This window comes from Coturnix japonica, chromosome 13 (assembly GCF_001577835.2).
Source record: "Coturnix japonica isolate 7356 chromosome 13, Coturnix japonica 2.1, whole genome shotgun sequence".
NCBI classification, from domain to species: Eukaryota; Metazoa; Chordata; class Aves; order Galliformes; family Phasianidae; genus Coturnix; species Coturnix japonica.
This window is the reverse complement of record NC_029528.1, coordinates 15,588,166-15,602,086: the sequence shown is the minus strand read 5'-3', so window position 1 is coordinate 15,602,086 and position 13,921 is coordinate 15,588,166. Positions and strand designations below refer to the sequence as shown.

Here is a 13,921-nt window from a genome sequence, read left to right as displayed (position 1 = left end):
TTACCTGTGTTAATGTCTCCCCCTTTTTAATATGTTAACACCCTGTAACATTATCCCCAATCAGCAGGTTCCCAGAGCAATACAGTGTTCACACGTTAATACAAAGAGCTTTGTATTCATGGCAGGAGGTGGTAAGAGTAGCTTTCAGGAATACAGATTGTTAGTCCCACATCTGCACAATGTTGCCTAACTTACAGGTATTGTACCTGGTGTGCCCACACACAAACATTAAAGGTAAGACAGCAGGCTATGACTTACAGTTTTAAGCAGTAAGACTTCTAAGATAATCCAGATGAGACACAAAAGTCTTAAAACAAAGAAAATGGTCAGTGTCAATTAAGAGCCAAGAGGGGAAAAGAGCAGAAAATTAACAACCTGCACCAGTGATAAGCATTTTTACTGCAAAGGAAGAAGATCTACATGGCAAAAGATCATAGAAATAATAGAATGAAATCATAGAAATCACAGAATGGCTCGGAAGGGATCCCAAGGATCATCACGTTCCAACCCTCCTGCCACAGGCAGAGTTGCCAGCTGCTACATGGAGTACTAGATCAGATTACCCAGGACCATCCATCCTGATCTGAAACACGTCCAAGGACAGGGCATCCACAGCCTCTCTGAGCAACCTGTTTCAGCACCTCAGCACTCTCTGTTAAAATCTTCCCTGACATCTAATCCAAATATCCCTTCCTTTAGTTTAAGAGCATTTCCCCTTGTCCTACCACCATCTATCCACATAAAAATTGGGTTTCCCCCACATTTCTAAGCTCACTTAAAAAACTGGAAGGCTGAAATGAGGCCTCCCTGCAACCTTTTCTTTTCCAGGCTGAACAAGGCCAGTTCCTTCAGCCTGTCTTCCTAGAAGTGCCCCAGCCCCTAGGTCATATTTGTGGCCCTCCCCCGGACCCTCTCCAACAGCTCCACATCTTTCCTGTGCTGGGAGCCCCACAGTACTCCAGATGGGTGCTCATGAGGGCAGAGCAGAGGGTGCCAATCCCATCCCTCCCCCTGTTGCCACCACTCTGCTGATGAAACCCACGGTACCATTGGCCTTCTGGGCTGCAAGTGCACACTGCTGACTCAGGACACGTATCCATGCACTAAAACTCTTCCTCTCTGCAGAATTCACATTGTAAGTTATGTTCATCCAGCCCATGGAAGGAATCCCTGCTGGAATAAGGTCTGAAGCAAAGATACCTCAGGAAAAATTGACATCTACAGGAGCACTCCAGGGTATTCCATTTTGCTCCCCTAAGACTACACATGGAACTCTGCTTCCTCAGTGCGCCAGAAATACTCCTACTGCCACAACACACTCGACCTACTGACTGGTAGAAAAATGCCACCATGTTTACAAGTGACTGCCCATTGTACCTAGCAGAGGACTCCATATAGGAAGCTGTACTGCATCATAAGTGTCAGTATTTGTGTTTTCTTTTTCCCTTTTCCAATTACACTGCTAAAAATAATACCAACCACCTCCCCTTTTGAAAATATACTGAAAGGTGTGAAAATGTGACCTCACATCAGAACAACAAATACTACAGAAACTTTCAGGCTGCCTTCTGACAAGCTCACCCTTCAGCCTCAGCACAGCGGCAGCACCCGAGGCAAGGGCTCATACCAGCAACAACTGTTAGCTTTTGTTTTGATTTTCTTAGTAAGTGCTTAATAACATATCCACAATACAAACATGTCTCAACTCTGAAAACAGAGAAATTCCACATGTGGCCTGCTAAAGCATTCATGTCATTGCCAATGTTGCCAGAATTGTCAATGTATTTTCAAGTCAGAACATCTGACATTTCTGCAGCTGTAGTTTCTCACACAGGCATGGTACAGGGGATGAATACCTTCTCACTAACAGCACAGTGAGAAATGCCTTCATCAACAAAATGCCACTTGTGAGTGAAAGCGACCTGTGATGATCACATAACAACCAAACAATAGCAAATACATTACAAAAAACAAACAAACAAACAAAACAAATAGATTTCACTTTAATACAGTGCTCACATTGCAAACATTAGGTAAACATATCTGCAGCAAAGCAAAGGAATCACTGGTCACTGTGCTATTTTGGGATTATTTTGCAAGTTGCAATTGATAAGCATCTTACTTGGTAATGCTCATCAGGGATACATACACTCACAACATCACTCCAATTCCAAACTAACTACGAGCAGGAACGATTCTCAGTAACACTCCCAACACACTGTTTGGGACCTGAGCCCCACTGCAGCACTGCACCTCAACCAGGAGAACGGAGGGCTTGTCTGACATCCTGCCAAGGGCTGCAGCAATCCCTCAGCTCTGCAGATCCAGTTACACCACAGGGTCCTCCCCCCCAGCCAAATTCACAGCTATCTGGACTCTGCCCCAATAGTATTTATACGTTAATACCGTGAGTGAGTTCACCCCAGGTCAGGGGTATGTAAAGGCAACTTGGCAAGTGCTAACATCAAAAATAACATTAGCCATTCTTCTAAGATTGGCAAAGGCATGTAAGGGTAGGAACACATTTCTATTTTCAAGTCTAAACTGATCTTTTCTGTGCTGCACTGAAATTATTACTTTTTTTTTTTTTTTTTTTTTTTTGTGCTGTTGTTGTTGCAGGTTTCTGACACAAGCAGTATTTTCCCAGAATAGCTTGGACTGCTCCCACCAGCTTGCTCCTGACAGGACAGAGCAGTGATGGGAATCTTCCCGCTGCGGCCGCACCCGCACCATCCCTTCTCCGGCACACAAGGGTAACCACAAGGACTGCTCATTCCAAACCGCTGCTTCTGGAAGACCATCTTGACAAGAGTCAATAGGTAGGACAAAGCTGCTACAAAATCACCCCCTAGAACTTGAGTTTCCCAGATACGCAGTGAGCAACAAACACCCCCTACAGAGCCAGGCCTTTACCCATTGAACTTGGAGTACCTGCAGGGCTGCAGACCCCAAAGCAACATCACAGTGCCAACAAACTACTACCCAGTTTCTGAACTGGGTAACCCTTCCTAGTTATTTCTATACCAATTCCATTTGGATATAACTCAAATATATCTTAATGTACACAGCAACCCAGCTTCTTTCAGAAAGCTGTATCACAGGCTGAAACTTCACAATTACAAAGTGGAAAAAGACCATCTACATTTAAACTATTTTCATTCAATATTTAAGATGTACAGCACTGTATAAGTATCAAAGTAAGAATATACTGTGGCTTTCTTTAATAATCCTACCCCTCTGTTTACACTGCCACGTTCTTTATTGCACTGAATGCCAACATCTGACTACTACTTTATCATCATTCCTGCTTAAAGACCTTGGGAGTACTGGAAAGACAGCAGATGTGAACTAATGCACCACTGTTGTGGTTTTCAAATTTGCCATAAAACACCTTTGAATTCCACATTTAAAGAATGTCAGCTTTAAAATTACTGAAAATAATCAGCCCGAGGAGACAGCAAAGTGCAAGGCTGGCGCTGGGAGCCCCAGTCCCAGGGCAGATTGCACACAGGCCTCGTTTAACTATGCTATAAGCAGCACTTAACATCAATCCCTCAAAACTCAACAGTATCAGTCAAATACTCTTACAACTATACTGAAATATAATCTTGGCACTTCTATTTCATTCCCAAGAGAAGGGTTAAAAGGCAGAAAACCATCCAGAAACATATATATTTCCACATAACTTCCCAGGGGGACCTCGCTATGCTACCTTCCCTTGGCACTTCAAAGCTAAGGGAAAGAACACTTCAGAGTCATTTAAACAATGTAAATGACAATTCAGCCACGATTACAGAGATACACCATCTCTGTTAAGGCTTGAACTGTAAATTCTGAAGGCTGTTTCCTCAATTTAAAATAGCCCAAGAAAAATTAAGTCACTAAAATCTATTAATCACCACACAACTTCCAGTTCTGGATCTCATGCTTACTAGGGCTACTGCCAGCACTCAGCAGTTACTGTGTACTTGGAGATATCACATCAGCAGAGAAAGCCCAGAGTGGCTGAAGCATCATTTCCAGTCAATGCTAATCCTACGACAAGGCAGATATCAAACACATCCTCACGAGATGAATTAACACTAACACGGCAGAAAAACTGGGGGAAAAAGGGAAGCTGATAGTTTTCTACTACTCTACTGAATTTCCAGCTTACAAAGGCAGTGTTTTAGGAGCTGGAACAAATCTCTTTTGGGAAGAGCAAGCCACCAAATCATGTTAGCTCTTCCTGAGCCTGCAACCCTGGTTACTGTCTGACCCCAGATTTCAGGGGACCTGTTAGTACCTGCAAACTCCCTGAGCTCTGCAAAGAGTTGCTTTAGCTGACAGCAAATCAGATGGCTCAAATCCATTTAGCTCCAACTACAATAGAAAGTTGAATAAAATACATCTGGATTATCTGAAAGACAGCCTCTATTCCAATATATATCGAGCAGTTATTCGATAATGGCACAAGAAGATATGGGAGCTCGGCCCCAACCTTATTTCAAAATAGCAATTCATTTTGCAAATGCTGATACAAAGGTAACACAAGTGTGGACACAAAGTATGGTCCACTTGAGGTGGTGGGTGCTCCAGCAACAGCAAGGCAGACCTGACACCCCTCAGCTGCTCCTCTGGCAAGGCAGCTCTAGCCAAGGACCTGGAGCCCAGCACCACAAGGATCTAAGGGAGCTCTCACGGTTATAGGTAGTATCTGAAACACGCAGATGAAGGAATAAATAAAAGTTAAGGCTGTGTGAGACTACTCTCCCATGTCAGAGATTCATCATCCTAGGGTTTCCATTTCTTTGTGTTAATACTAAAAGAAAATGCAAAAGCAAGATTCATGACCAAGTGCGTGTCAAAAGATTCAGGCAAATTTAACCACTTACCCAATATCTCTCTTAAGCAATCCACAGGCACTAGCTTACACCATGCCAATTTAAGTAGCTTTAGATATTACAGGCTACACTGTATCTTATATCATCCATCAGCCTCTGGACAAAGCTGTCTATGAACAAGAAATAAGCAATTCACTTTTATTATAACACAGCAGGTGACCCAACACACAGCTATACCCATAGTTTTGTGGTCGCATCCTCCTGGTACAAGGCAGGAAACATTAAAAGAACTTTATTAGAGGAAGTGCTGCTCTTTTAAGTCACTTAGACAAACACCTGATAAAAAGAAACAGAATTATGAGTAACTTCTAATCCACATAAGAATCTCCTTTTGCAACTAGGAGCTGCCATTTACAAAACTGAAACCAAAAGCCATTCAGAATTCACACTAAACCAAGAGCCTGATATTGACACATACAGTCTCCATACCAAACACCAAATGGAGACAAGCAGACCTTACTATCTGAAATGAGAACTTACGCTAAGTGCTACTTGTTTTCATATGTTCTGTTTCAACTCACTCTAAGACATGTTTTCAGTGTTCAATTTTATCTACTGCTATAACAGATAAGCACCTATTAGAAAAATAGCCCCTTTGCTTTCCCCATCTCAACAGGTTTACACCCTCAATATGCTAACTGAATACAATCTAAAGCATGTTTTCAGTTTCAGTGTAGCTAAGGCTTCCTTGCTCAAGTGTTATAATGTCTGAAATTGAATCGAGTGAAGGAAACACACGCAATTTTTATGTTACTCTATGATTCTGATGTAAAAGCTGACACCCATTGAGACAGCAATTGTTCTGAGCCATCTCTTCAAGAAACATCTTACATATATCAACACACAAGCTTAATTTAAAAAAATAAATAAATCACATGTAGATGACTTTTCCAGGTCTGCCATTGCTCCAGAGGGGGCCAGTGCTCCAGCACTCAAAATCATACATAAAAACCCCTTGAATAAGCCCTGGTCTAACAATTTGATAATCCATTCCCACATCAACCTCTCTTTCAGGCAGAGAGGATCTCAACATTTGAAATAACTCAATGTTAAGTTACCTAGAGGCTCATATCGAACTGAAATTCACGCCGGCATTTCTTCCATTCTCAGAGCTGAAGCTAGTGGCAGACATTTTCCAAGGCATCTATAAACAAGTCTGTGTGTGCTCTGCTACTGCAAAACCACCAAAAACTATCATGTAACTACAGATCCATCAGAGAGCCATTTAAAACACCTATCATACCGAACAACATAGCACAGATCCCGCATATCTAAAATCCACTGCACTGAAAACTCTACAGGTGGCAGTAACAGGGCTTTGAAATGTAACTATTTCAGAAAACCAAGTAAAGCATGTGCATTCCATACACAGTATTGATCTTAAACTAACAAGTCCAAGATGTTAAGTGGCCATTTCACAGATGCCCTTTCCACATGCTATCTCATAACACCAAATGCACACACGCAGAGCAGTGAGCTCTGAGGATGCTAAGACACCAGACAGACCACTCAGCCCCAGCAGCTCATCTCCTCTCACTTGAACACGAAAAGTAGATTTACCACCTACCAGCCATGTAAGATTTTATTCATGAACTTGGAAAGGGAAAGGTTCAACAGGGTTAGGGATTTTCCTGGAGGAAACTCTTAGTTAATTAGCAATCCCTCTGTTTTACTGAATGTAAATGAGAATAACTCACTGGTCTAGTTGAAGCTTAATACCTAGGAAAGAGTAAAAATATATATATATATAAAAATAAAAAATTAAAAAAAAGCCCACACAGAAAATCTCAGAGGGACTTTTCAGTTGGCACACCATTCATCACATAGTAAAACACCCATTTTTACTTGACAAACAGTGAATCACCTCTCCTATAGACTGGCACAGCTTAGTAACTTCCCAAATCCCTCCTGCTGGGAACAGCCAGCTACCCGTGTTCATTCCCACCTGCTTCTCCAAGAGACACAATGCAGTAACTCAACTGTGGGCAGTGTCGCCCAGTGTAGGACACTGCTTCAGGGTAACGGTGTTCAGAAAGAGCTAAAGATAAAAAGAAGTTTGAAAAACAAGCTGCACAAATCCCTCCTAAAAGAGAAGGGCGAAAAATAAGAGGCCTCAGTCCCTGAAAAGCAATTAAAAGGATTCAATACAGAACCAATCCTATTATTTACATTTTTAGTAATAATGATTTCCATACACATCTGACCAGAAGATGCAGAATACTGTAATAAAAAAGAGGAAGTTGAGTATTTCTATTGAAAATATTCCTAAGTACTTTTAAAAAATAAATAAATATTTTCTCAACTAACATTAAGTAATAAGGTGCAAGAGTAAAAGGAAGACAATATCCTCCTATATGGCACATTTCTTCTACAGAATTCACTTGCTCAGTATCCCTCCAATTATACCCAAAATGAAACCTCCACAACAAACAGGGAGAAAAAATAAACACAGAACAAAGAGCCACCTATTACTGCCATGCACCAAGAGGTTATAGCTCAAGCAAGCATATCACCCTAATGAAATGAATCTTTAAACCCAAACATTAATTCACCTCTACCCACTATTTGCCTCTAATTCAAAGGCAGCGTGGTATTACACCACAGCTATAGAAAACAGTACTTTTATCTTCTAGAAGTTAAATTAATCTTTAATCACAAAAGACCATGGACATGAGGCATTCAATGAAAAAGTTTCCATTAAAAATAGCCTCTCAAGCCAAAACTTTTCACAAAATTCCTAAATGTACATAACTTGAACTAATTTCTGAACTGTTATGGTAGCGGGCATCTCAGTTAGGAAGATGAGCTTCAAGAAGGACTTCAGACGGTATCTGCAACAGTGCACTTGAGCTGTTATCCACCCATTCACAAGGATCCACGTAGGCAAAAGTGAAGCATGTTACTAAAGCTTCAGCTCTGGAACTCGACTTACACACTGAGTTCTGCAAATAGTTCTCAAACATACAAAGTTATTTTACCTGCTTCGTGAAGTTACGATTCAGAAATGAGCCTAGGAAAGTTGCCTTCTTTGCCTGTCAGACTTTCCTCAGTTTCACAGTAAGAGTCACTTCTGCTCCCCTCCAACAACAGCTTAATATTCCTGAGGTATCTTCACATATGTTACAAGAACTCAAAATGACCTACTAAGATTAAAGCCACACAGGCTTCTCACCTGCAGGAGCCAAAACCCAGTTCTGAACTCCCTCACCAAACATGCCAAGCAAGTAACGTAGCTGCTCCTGGGCATAAAGGTCAGGCCACATGCATGCGCTAAAGGAGCACCTATTTCCCTTCCCTCCACACCTACTCTTTTCTTAAATGAACGTCACAAGGATGGCTTGACCTCTAAACACAGGATTGTCCGAGATGAGGACGGAAGCGAGGAGAGCATCCTGATGCCAGTTTCAGGGGAGAGCAGCTGGGTGGCCCCACTTTAAGTCTCCACATTTGCCAGCAATAGTCTTGTTTTTCACTAATGCCCAGATGAACCCTTCTCCTCTGTTACCGACAGTAACTAGTAATTTGCACCCACGTGCAAATCTGCAACTAGATATAGATGTTCTGCTACATTTTGGTAAGTCTTTGCAAGGGGATGCACTGCATGTTTATATAATTAAATAGTAGTGTTTCACATTTATTTTCTACAGCTATCATTAAAAAGGTTGCTGACATTTATGTTAGATCATGTAATCAACTGGGTCAAGGCGCACTGAAGGGAAGTCAGAATGCTGCAAGAAACATTAGAAATAATTTCATTTTTAAGTCTTATTGAAATGGAAGTATTAACTACAAGTAAACAGATTAGTTCTGGCTACCATGGGTCAGACTGCCAAACTAACTGCAACAATTACCGGCATTTCCCTAGAATCGGCACGGGGCTGTGATGGAAGGTCATCAAGAAATCTGCACAAGGCTCCGCACCAGAGGGCGGCGGGCACGGAGTGGGCTCCCTGGGGACACAACACCCATGTCTCAAGAAGCATCTGGATAAAGCTCTCCTGTGGTCTGGATTTCACATGTTCCTGCACAGAGCCAGGAGCCGGAGTCCATGACCCTTAGTGGTCCCTTCGAACTCCAGATATTCTGATTCTAATCAGGCTGAGCATGAGCAAATACACTACTAAATGGCTACCAGCCATTAAGCCTCCGAATGCTTTGAGAAATCTAACACTGTTATCCCTCTGTGCTTTCTATCAATTAATAATTCCAGAAGATTTTCCATTTTGTTCCACCTCTTATTTCCTGAATTTTGGAAGAGCTATTAAAAATAAGAAAAACATCAACTGATAGATTTTCAGAGGAAAGAGGAAAGAGGAAAGCCTTTTCTGCCCAGCTGAACTTTGTGTGCATCAACTTCCTGAATTCCTATTCCTTATGGTTAAGAAATTGCTAGTTATGTTATTTTAAATAATACACTAAACCTGAAATTTGTAAGCATTCAATTGACCTCAAGTCAGAGATGCATTGTTTAGACCATTTAAGCAGTGCCATGTTAATAGGGTTCGGTGATATAGCAATAACTTTAATAGAGTACATTAACAATTTAAAGCAAACTGAGTACTTACCTTGGTCCCCCCACCCCCCCCAAAAAAAAAATTAGAAGACCTAGAATTTGTGAAAAAATGACTTAAGCCCCAGACAAAAACCCCAAGTACTGAACCAATCTGGAGTGCATGCCATTCAACTAATAATTCTGCCCATTGCAGGAGGTATGTTATGTCTGATTTTTAATTATGCTTTATGTAAATATCCCCAGAGGCTTATGCAATAGGTAGAGGCTTAAGTAAGGCAAGCTGGAGGAGGCAGGCGACTTACTCTGGAGAGAGAGACCAAGATGCAGGCTGGCTTCATGGCTGAGGGCCAGTGAGCTCTGGTTGCCATTGGGTGGCTGAGCCCTGAGGAGCACACCGGGGCACTTGCTGCACCTATACACTCATCCCCAAAGGCCGTGTACTGAACAAGGCTCTGAGATCATTCAGAACGTTTGTCAGCACAGCTAGCTTCCCATACTTGATTCACAACAGATCAGCAAACCACACAATCTTGCAAGCACTAACACTGCCGTATTTATCACTTGCTTCAGCTCCACTTGTCTATGGCCCAGTTTTCTTCCAAGACACAGTTTGGTAAAACTCTGCAGGCTCTGCAGCCGGAAGTCCTCCATGACTGAGGACCCCGTGGATTCCACATACGTGCACTATTAATCACTGCCCTGACAGCATGCCTTCACCCTGACCTACAGGCTCCGCAACCAGTATCACAAAGCCTGCTTTGCACTCATGCCTTTGGCACCACTCTTAAGTGCCAGCAGAACTCACAAGGCCTGGTAAGAGTACACTCAAAGATGCATCAAAATTTCACTCCAAGTGAGCAGCCAGCTGCATCCAAATCCTAAACCATGCCCCAAGCACCGAGGCCAGAGCCACTCTGCCACTCAGAACACAACTCTGGCTGAAAGTCTCTCCAAGCACCAAGAGAACCACGGCTTCCCTTCTATTTTACACAGGAACAGCAGAAAGCCTCCTGGCCTCCTCTTCTCATGGCCAAAGGCATGCTTCAGCTTGCAATTCTTACTGTTTGCATGTGATAATTTTAACTGGTAATTCTAGAAAATACTCCATTTGAATTTCATCTTCCAGACCTCTCACAGCCCAGTTGCACAGCACCCAGCCCAGACTCTGTTTTCCTGAGCAGCTGAAGCAGCTCCCTGCTGCAAGCAGGCACTGAGCTGGGACACCAGAAAGCTCCATTCTTCCTCCCCATTTTGCAACATATGATAAACACAGCACCCACTCCTCATGTGGCTTCACCTGTAAAAACGGGACAGCACTCCCACCAAAACTACCTGAACACCCAATGTAAGAAACACAACGCATCTTCTGAAGAGTTAAGCTAAAATCCATTATTGCTCTTTACCTTCTCTAGTTAAAAACCTCATTATGTTCTTCCTGAAATTCTCTGATGACTTTTTTTTACTTGATCTGCCATTTTAACTAAATCTAATTACTTTACACTCAGACTAATACACAGAAACAGAGAATCAAGTACCAATGCACAGACATGGCACAGCCTACAGAACACTGCACCATGATTTTCAAGGCTTCAAAAGTAAAGAGCACAGATTAAGGCCACATGGCAAACGTTCTCATTATTTATTTCATTCTCTTCTCATTCCCACTAATTTCACACAGTGGCAGCAGCTGAAGGCATACACCCAGATCAGTGACTCATTACACGAGACCACAGTCCAAACAGTCACTGGGTTTTCAAAGCAGTGCAACTCAAGAACTGCAGTGTTCCATCCCAATAGTTCTGTTGTCTTTAATTTGTTCAAAAACAAAACAACTGGGAGAAAGAAAAAAAAAAAAAGGCAAAAAAAAAAAAAAAAGGCAAAAAGTCAAAGCCCAAAAAAGCCCAAAAAAGCCCACAACACGTTGGCAACAGGTGCTTCTTGAGTTCTCACACTCACAGCAGAAAACTGAAAATTCACTTCTGGCCCTCAGGACTGTGTCCCATACCCCAGCAAGGCTGGACAGGCACAAGACACATTCTTCCCATTCACGTCCCTTCTCCACATTGCTCCCCACAGTCAGAGACACAAAACCCAAGAATCCCCCAAGCGAGTTCAGCCTCAGAGACTGGCCCAACTCCTCTAACTGCGCTCTAGAAATCTCCAAGTGTTTTAACTTCAACTTCATTTTGATAACACATTTCAAATAAATGCTCTTAAAGCTTGATGTAACTCAAAAGACCGAGTGCTTATGAACACCCCAGCAGCTCAATCTTCACACCTGAAGATGTGGGCTGAAACAGAATAGCAGAGCTCTACCATTTCCATCTTGAAAGGAGAGCCACATTGTTACATTGTCCTTTCCACAGCATTTTCCAGGTTCTGTAACTAGTGTTGCACTCTCAAGGATACATTAACATGTGAGCGAGCAGACACAAAAGACATCCCAGGCAGAGGAAACTCCTGAGTTACTTGTGTCCTATTGGCTCCCAGAAGGCCGACCACCTTCCCAAAAGAGGAAGACCTCTCAAAATGTAAACCTGTACCACCTCACACTCACAACACCAGACTGCTAAGGAACATTCTTCCCAAGTGAGTTTTATCTGCTTGACCATTAGATTTTGAGCATAGTTATGTATCCTGTGTCAACCCACAAGCAAGGCAGAAATGTGGGTCTGTGTCAGTCTAATCACTTTTTAATTCAAACTTGTCAGTTCAGACCTCAGCTGGGCTGGGCATAAGATGATCAATGGAAGGCAGAAAATTCAGACACACGAGGAAAGATGTAGGCTCCCCTCCTTCCATTTCCTCCAAAGAAACACGTGCACACACTTAAGTACCTGCTCCCAGCCCTCATATTGCACTGTCTATCATCTTCCTAATCCTGCAGAAACACACAGAGGCACAAAACACCAAAGCCACAACACACTTCCAAGTGATGGCCACTTTCCCCCAAAACCCACTAAAAGAACATTAAGTGCTACAGCAGTGGCTGAGATCCTAGCTCTTCTTTCTAGAAGACACAACAAAGGCAGTTAAGATTCACCCCTTGGTGTGTGATGAGTGGGCAGCAGTCATGGATGAGGCCATCTCTCCCTAGGCCACACAAAGCCGCCCCAGATGCAAGCTTCGAGGGCCAACAATGCTCCAGTCGGGCTGGGATGGGGCTACAGTCCCTCCCACACACCTTCCCCTTGGAACCCTCCACAGTTATGGCAGATCAAAGGGAAACATCTCCATTACTCCCTTCCATTTCTTCTGGAAAGAGGACGTCGGGTAAAGACTTCTACTCCACAGAACTGCATCTACCAGGAATTCAGCGGTCTGGGAGCCACAGACTCCTCCTCCAGAGCCCAGCGCGACAATACCGGGGGCTGGAGGCTTCATTCTGCTCCCGCAGAAGAGATGCCCTCTGCTCGCGGGAGAACCTCACCCACCGCCCGGAACGCGGCTCAAAGGGGGAACCGCTCCCAGAGCTCGGCCCGCGCCCACCCCCCGCACGCCGAGAGGAGGCCGCGGGCGCAGGCCCGGCCGCTCCGCTCCACCCCGGAGCCGAGCCCCTCTCCCCGGCCTCGGCGGAAGAACCCGTGCTCGTCGCCGGGACCCCGCCCCCGCGGCTCCGGTGTGGCCGCTCACGCCTCAGGCCGCGGGGAGGCCCGGCCGGGGGCAGCGCCGTGGAGAGCAGCCATGGAGAGCAGCCATTGAGAGCAGCCATGGAGAGCAGCCATTGAGAGCAGCCATGGAGAGAAGCCATTGAGAGCAGCCATGGACAGCCGCCATAGAGAGCCGCGGGCCGCGACCCCCGCGCCGGGCGGGGAGGCGGGGAGCAGCCGGGGCGGGCGGCGGCGGGAGGCCGGGCCTGTCAGGAAGCGGCGGCCGGGCTCGGCCGCGGATCGCTCACCTCGGACACCTCGTCCTCGTCGCTGCCGGAGCCGCCGCCCCCGCTCCGCAACACGGCGGCCGCCAGCTTGAAGTCGAGGGCGGCCTCGCCGGCCGCGGGCGCGCCGGGGCCTCCGGGACCGCCGGGCCCGGCCTCCCCGAAGAGGCGCACGGCCCGCAGCCCCAGCGGGGAGGGCCCGGCCGCGACGGGCGGCTCGGCGGCGGGCGGAGCGCGGGGAGCGACCGAGTCGATCTCCTCGTCACCGAGGGGGGCGGCGGTGCCGTCCGTGAGCATCGCGCTGATCCGGGGCCGCCGCCGCTCGCACAGCCCAGCCGTCTCCGTCCCTCACGGCACCGCAGCAGCGCCACTAACTTCTCACACCCTACCCGGCCGCGCCGCCGCACCGCCCACCCGCCGCGCTGCCCGCGCCCATTGGCCGGGGGCGCCCCACGGCCGCGAGCTATTGGTCCGGGCGGCCGCCGCTCCGAGTGACGTCACGCGTTCCCAGCATGCTGCCTTGAGAGCACACGCCGAGGCGGTTTGAGCCCCCTGCCCCGCCCCGCGCCCCTGGCTTCGCTTCCTGAACTTTCCGAGAGCCGATTGGCTGCTCGCAACGTCAGTCACGCGTCCCGCCGGAGTTTCGGGCGC

At 45.6% G+C, this 13,921-nt stretch overlaps 1 protein-coding gene across 20 annotated transcripts in view; it reads right to left on the bottom strand.

Moving 5' to 3' along the window:
* Positions 1-13,683, bottom strand: part of LOC107320384 (ankyrin repeat and KH domain-containing protein 1) — a 97,435-nt gene extending 83,752 nt beyond the window's left edge. For 13 of the 20 annotated variants that reach the window (XM_015876164.2, XM_015876167.2, XM_015876165.2 and 10 more), the window contains exon 1: positions 13,295-13,676. In XM_015876164.2, coding sequence (XP_015731650.1) covers positions 13,295-13,567 — 273 coding nt within the window. In that variant the 5' untranslated portion in view covers positions 13,568-13,676. Of the gene's footprint in view, positions 1-9,698; positions 9,750-13,294 lie in introns of those variants that run through there. The other 7 variants (XM_015876174.2, XM_015876181.2, XM_015876173.1 and 4 more) reach the window with 5 other exon arrangements.
* Between the last annotated feature and the right edge of the window lie 238 nt (positions 13,684-13,921).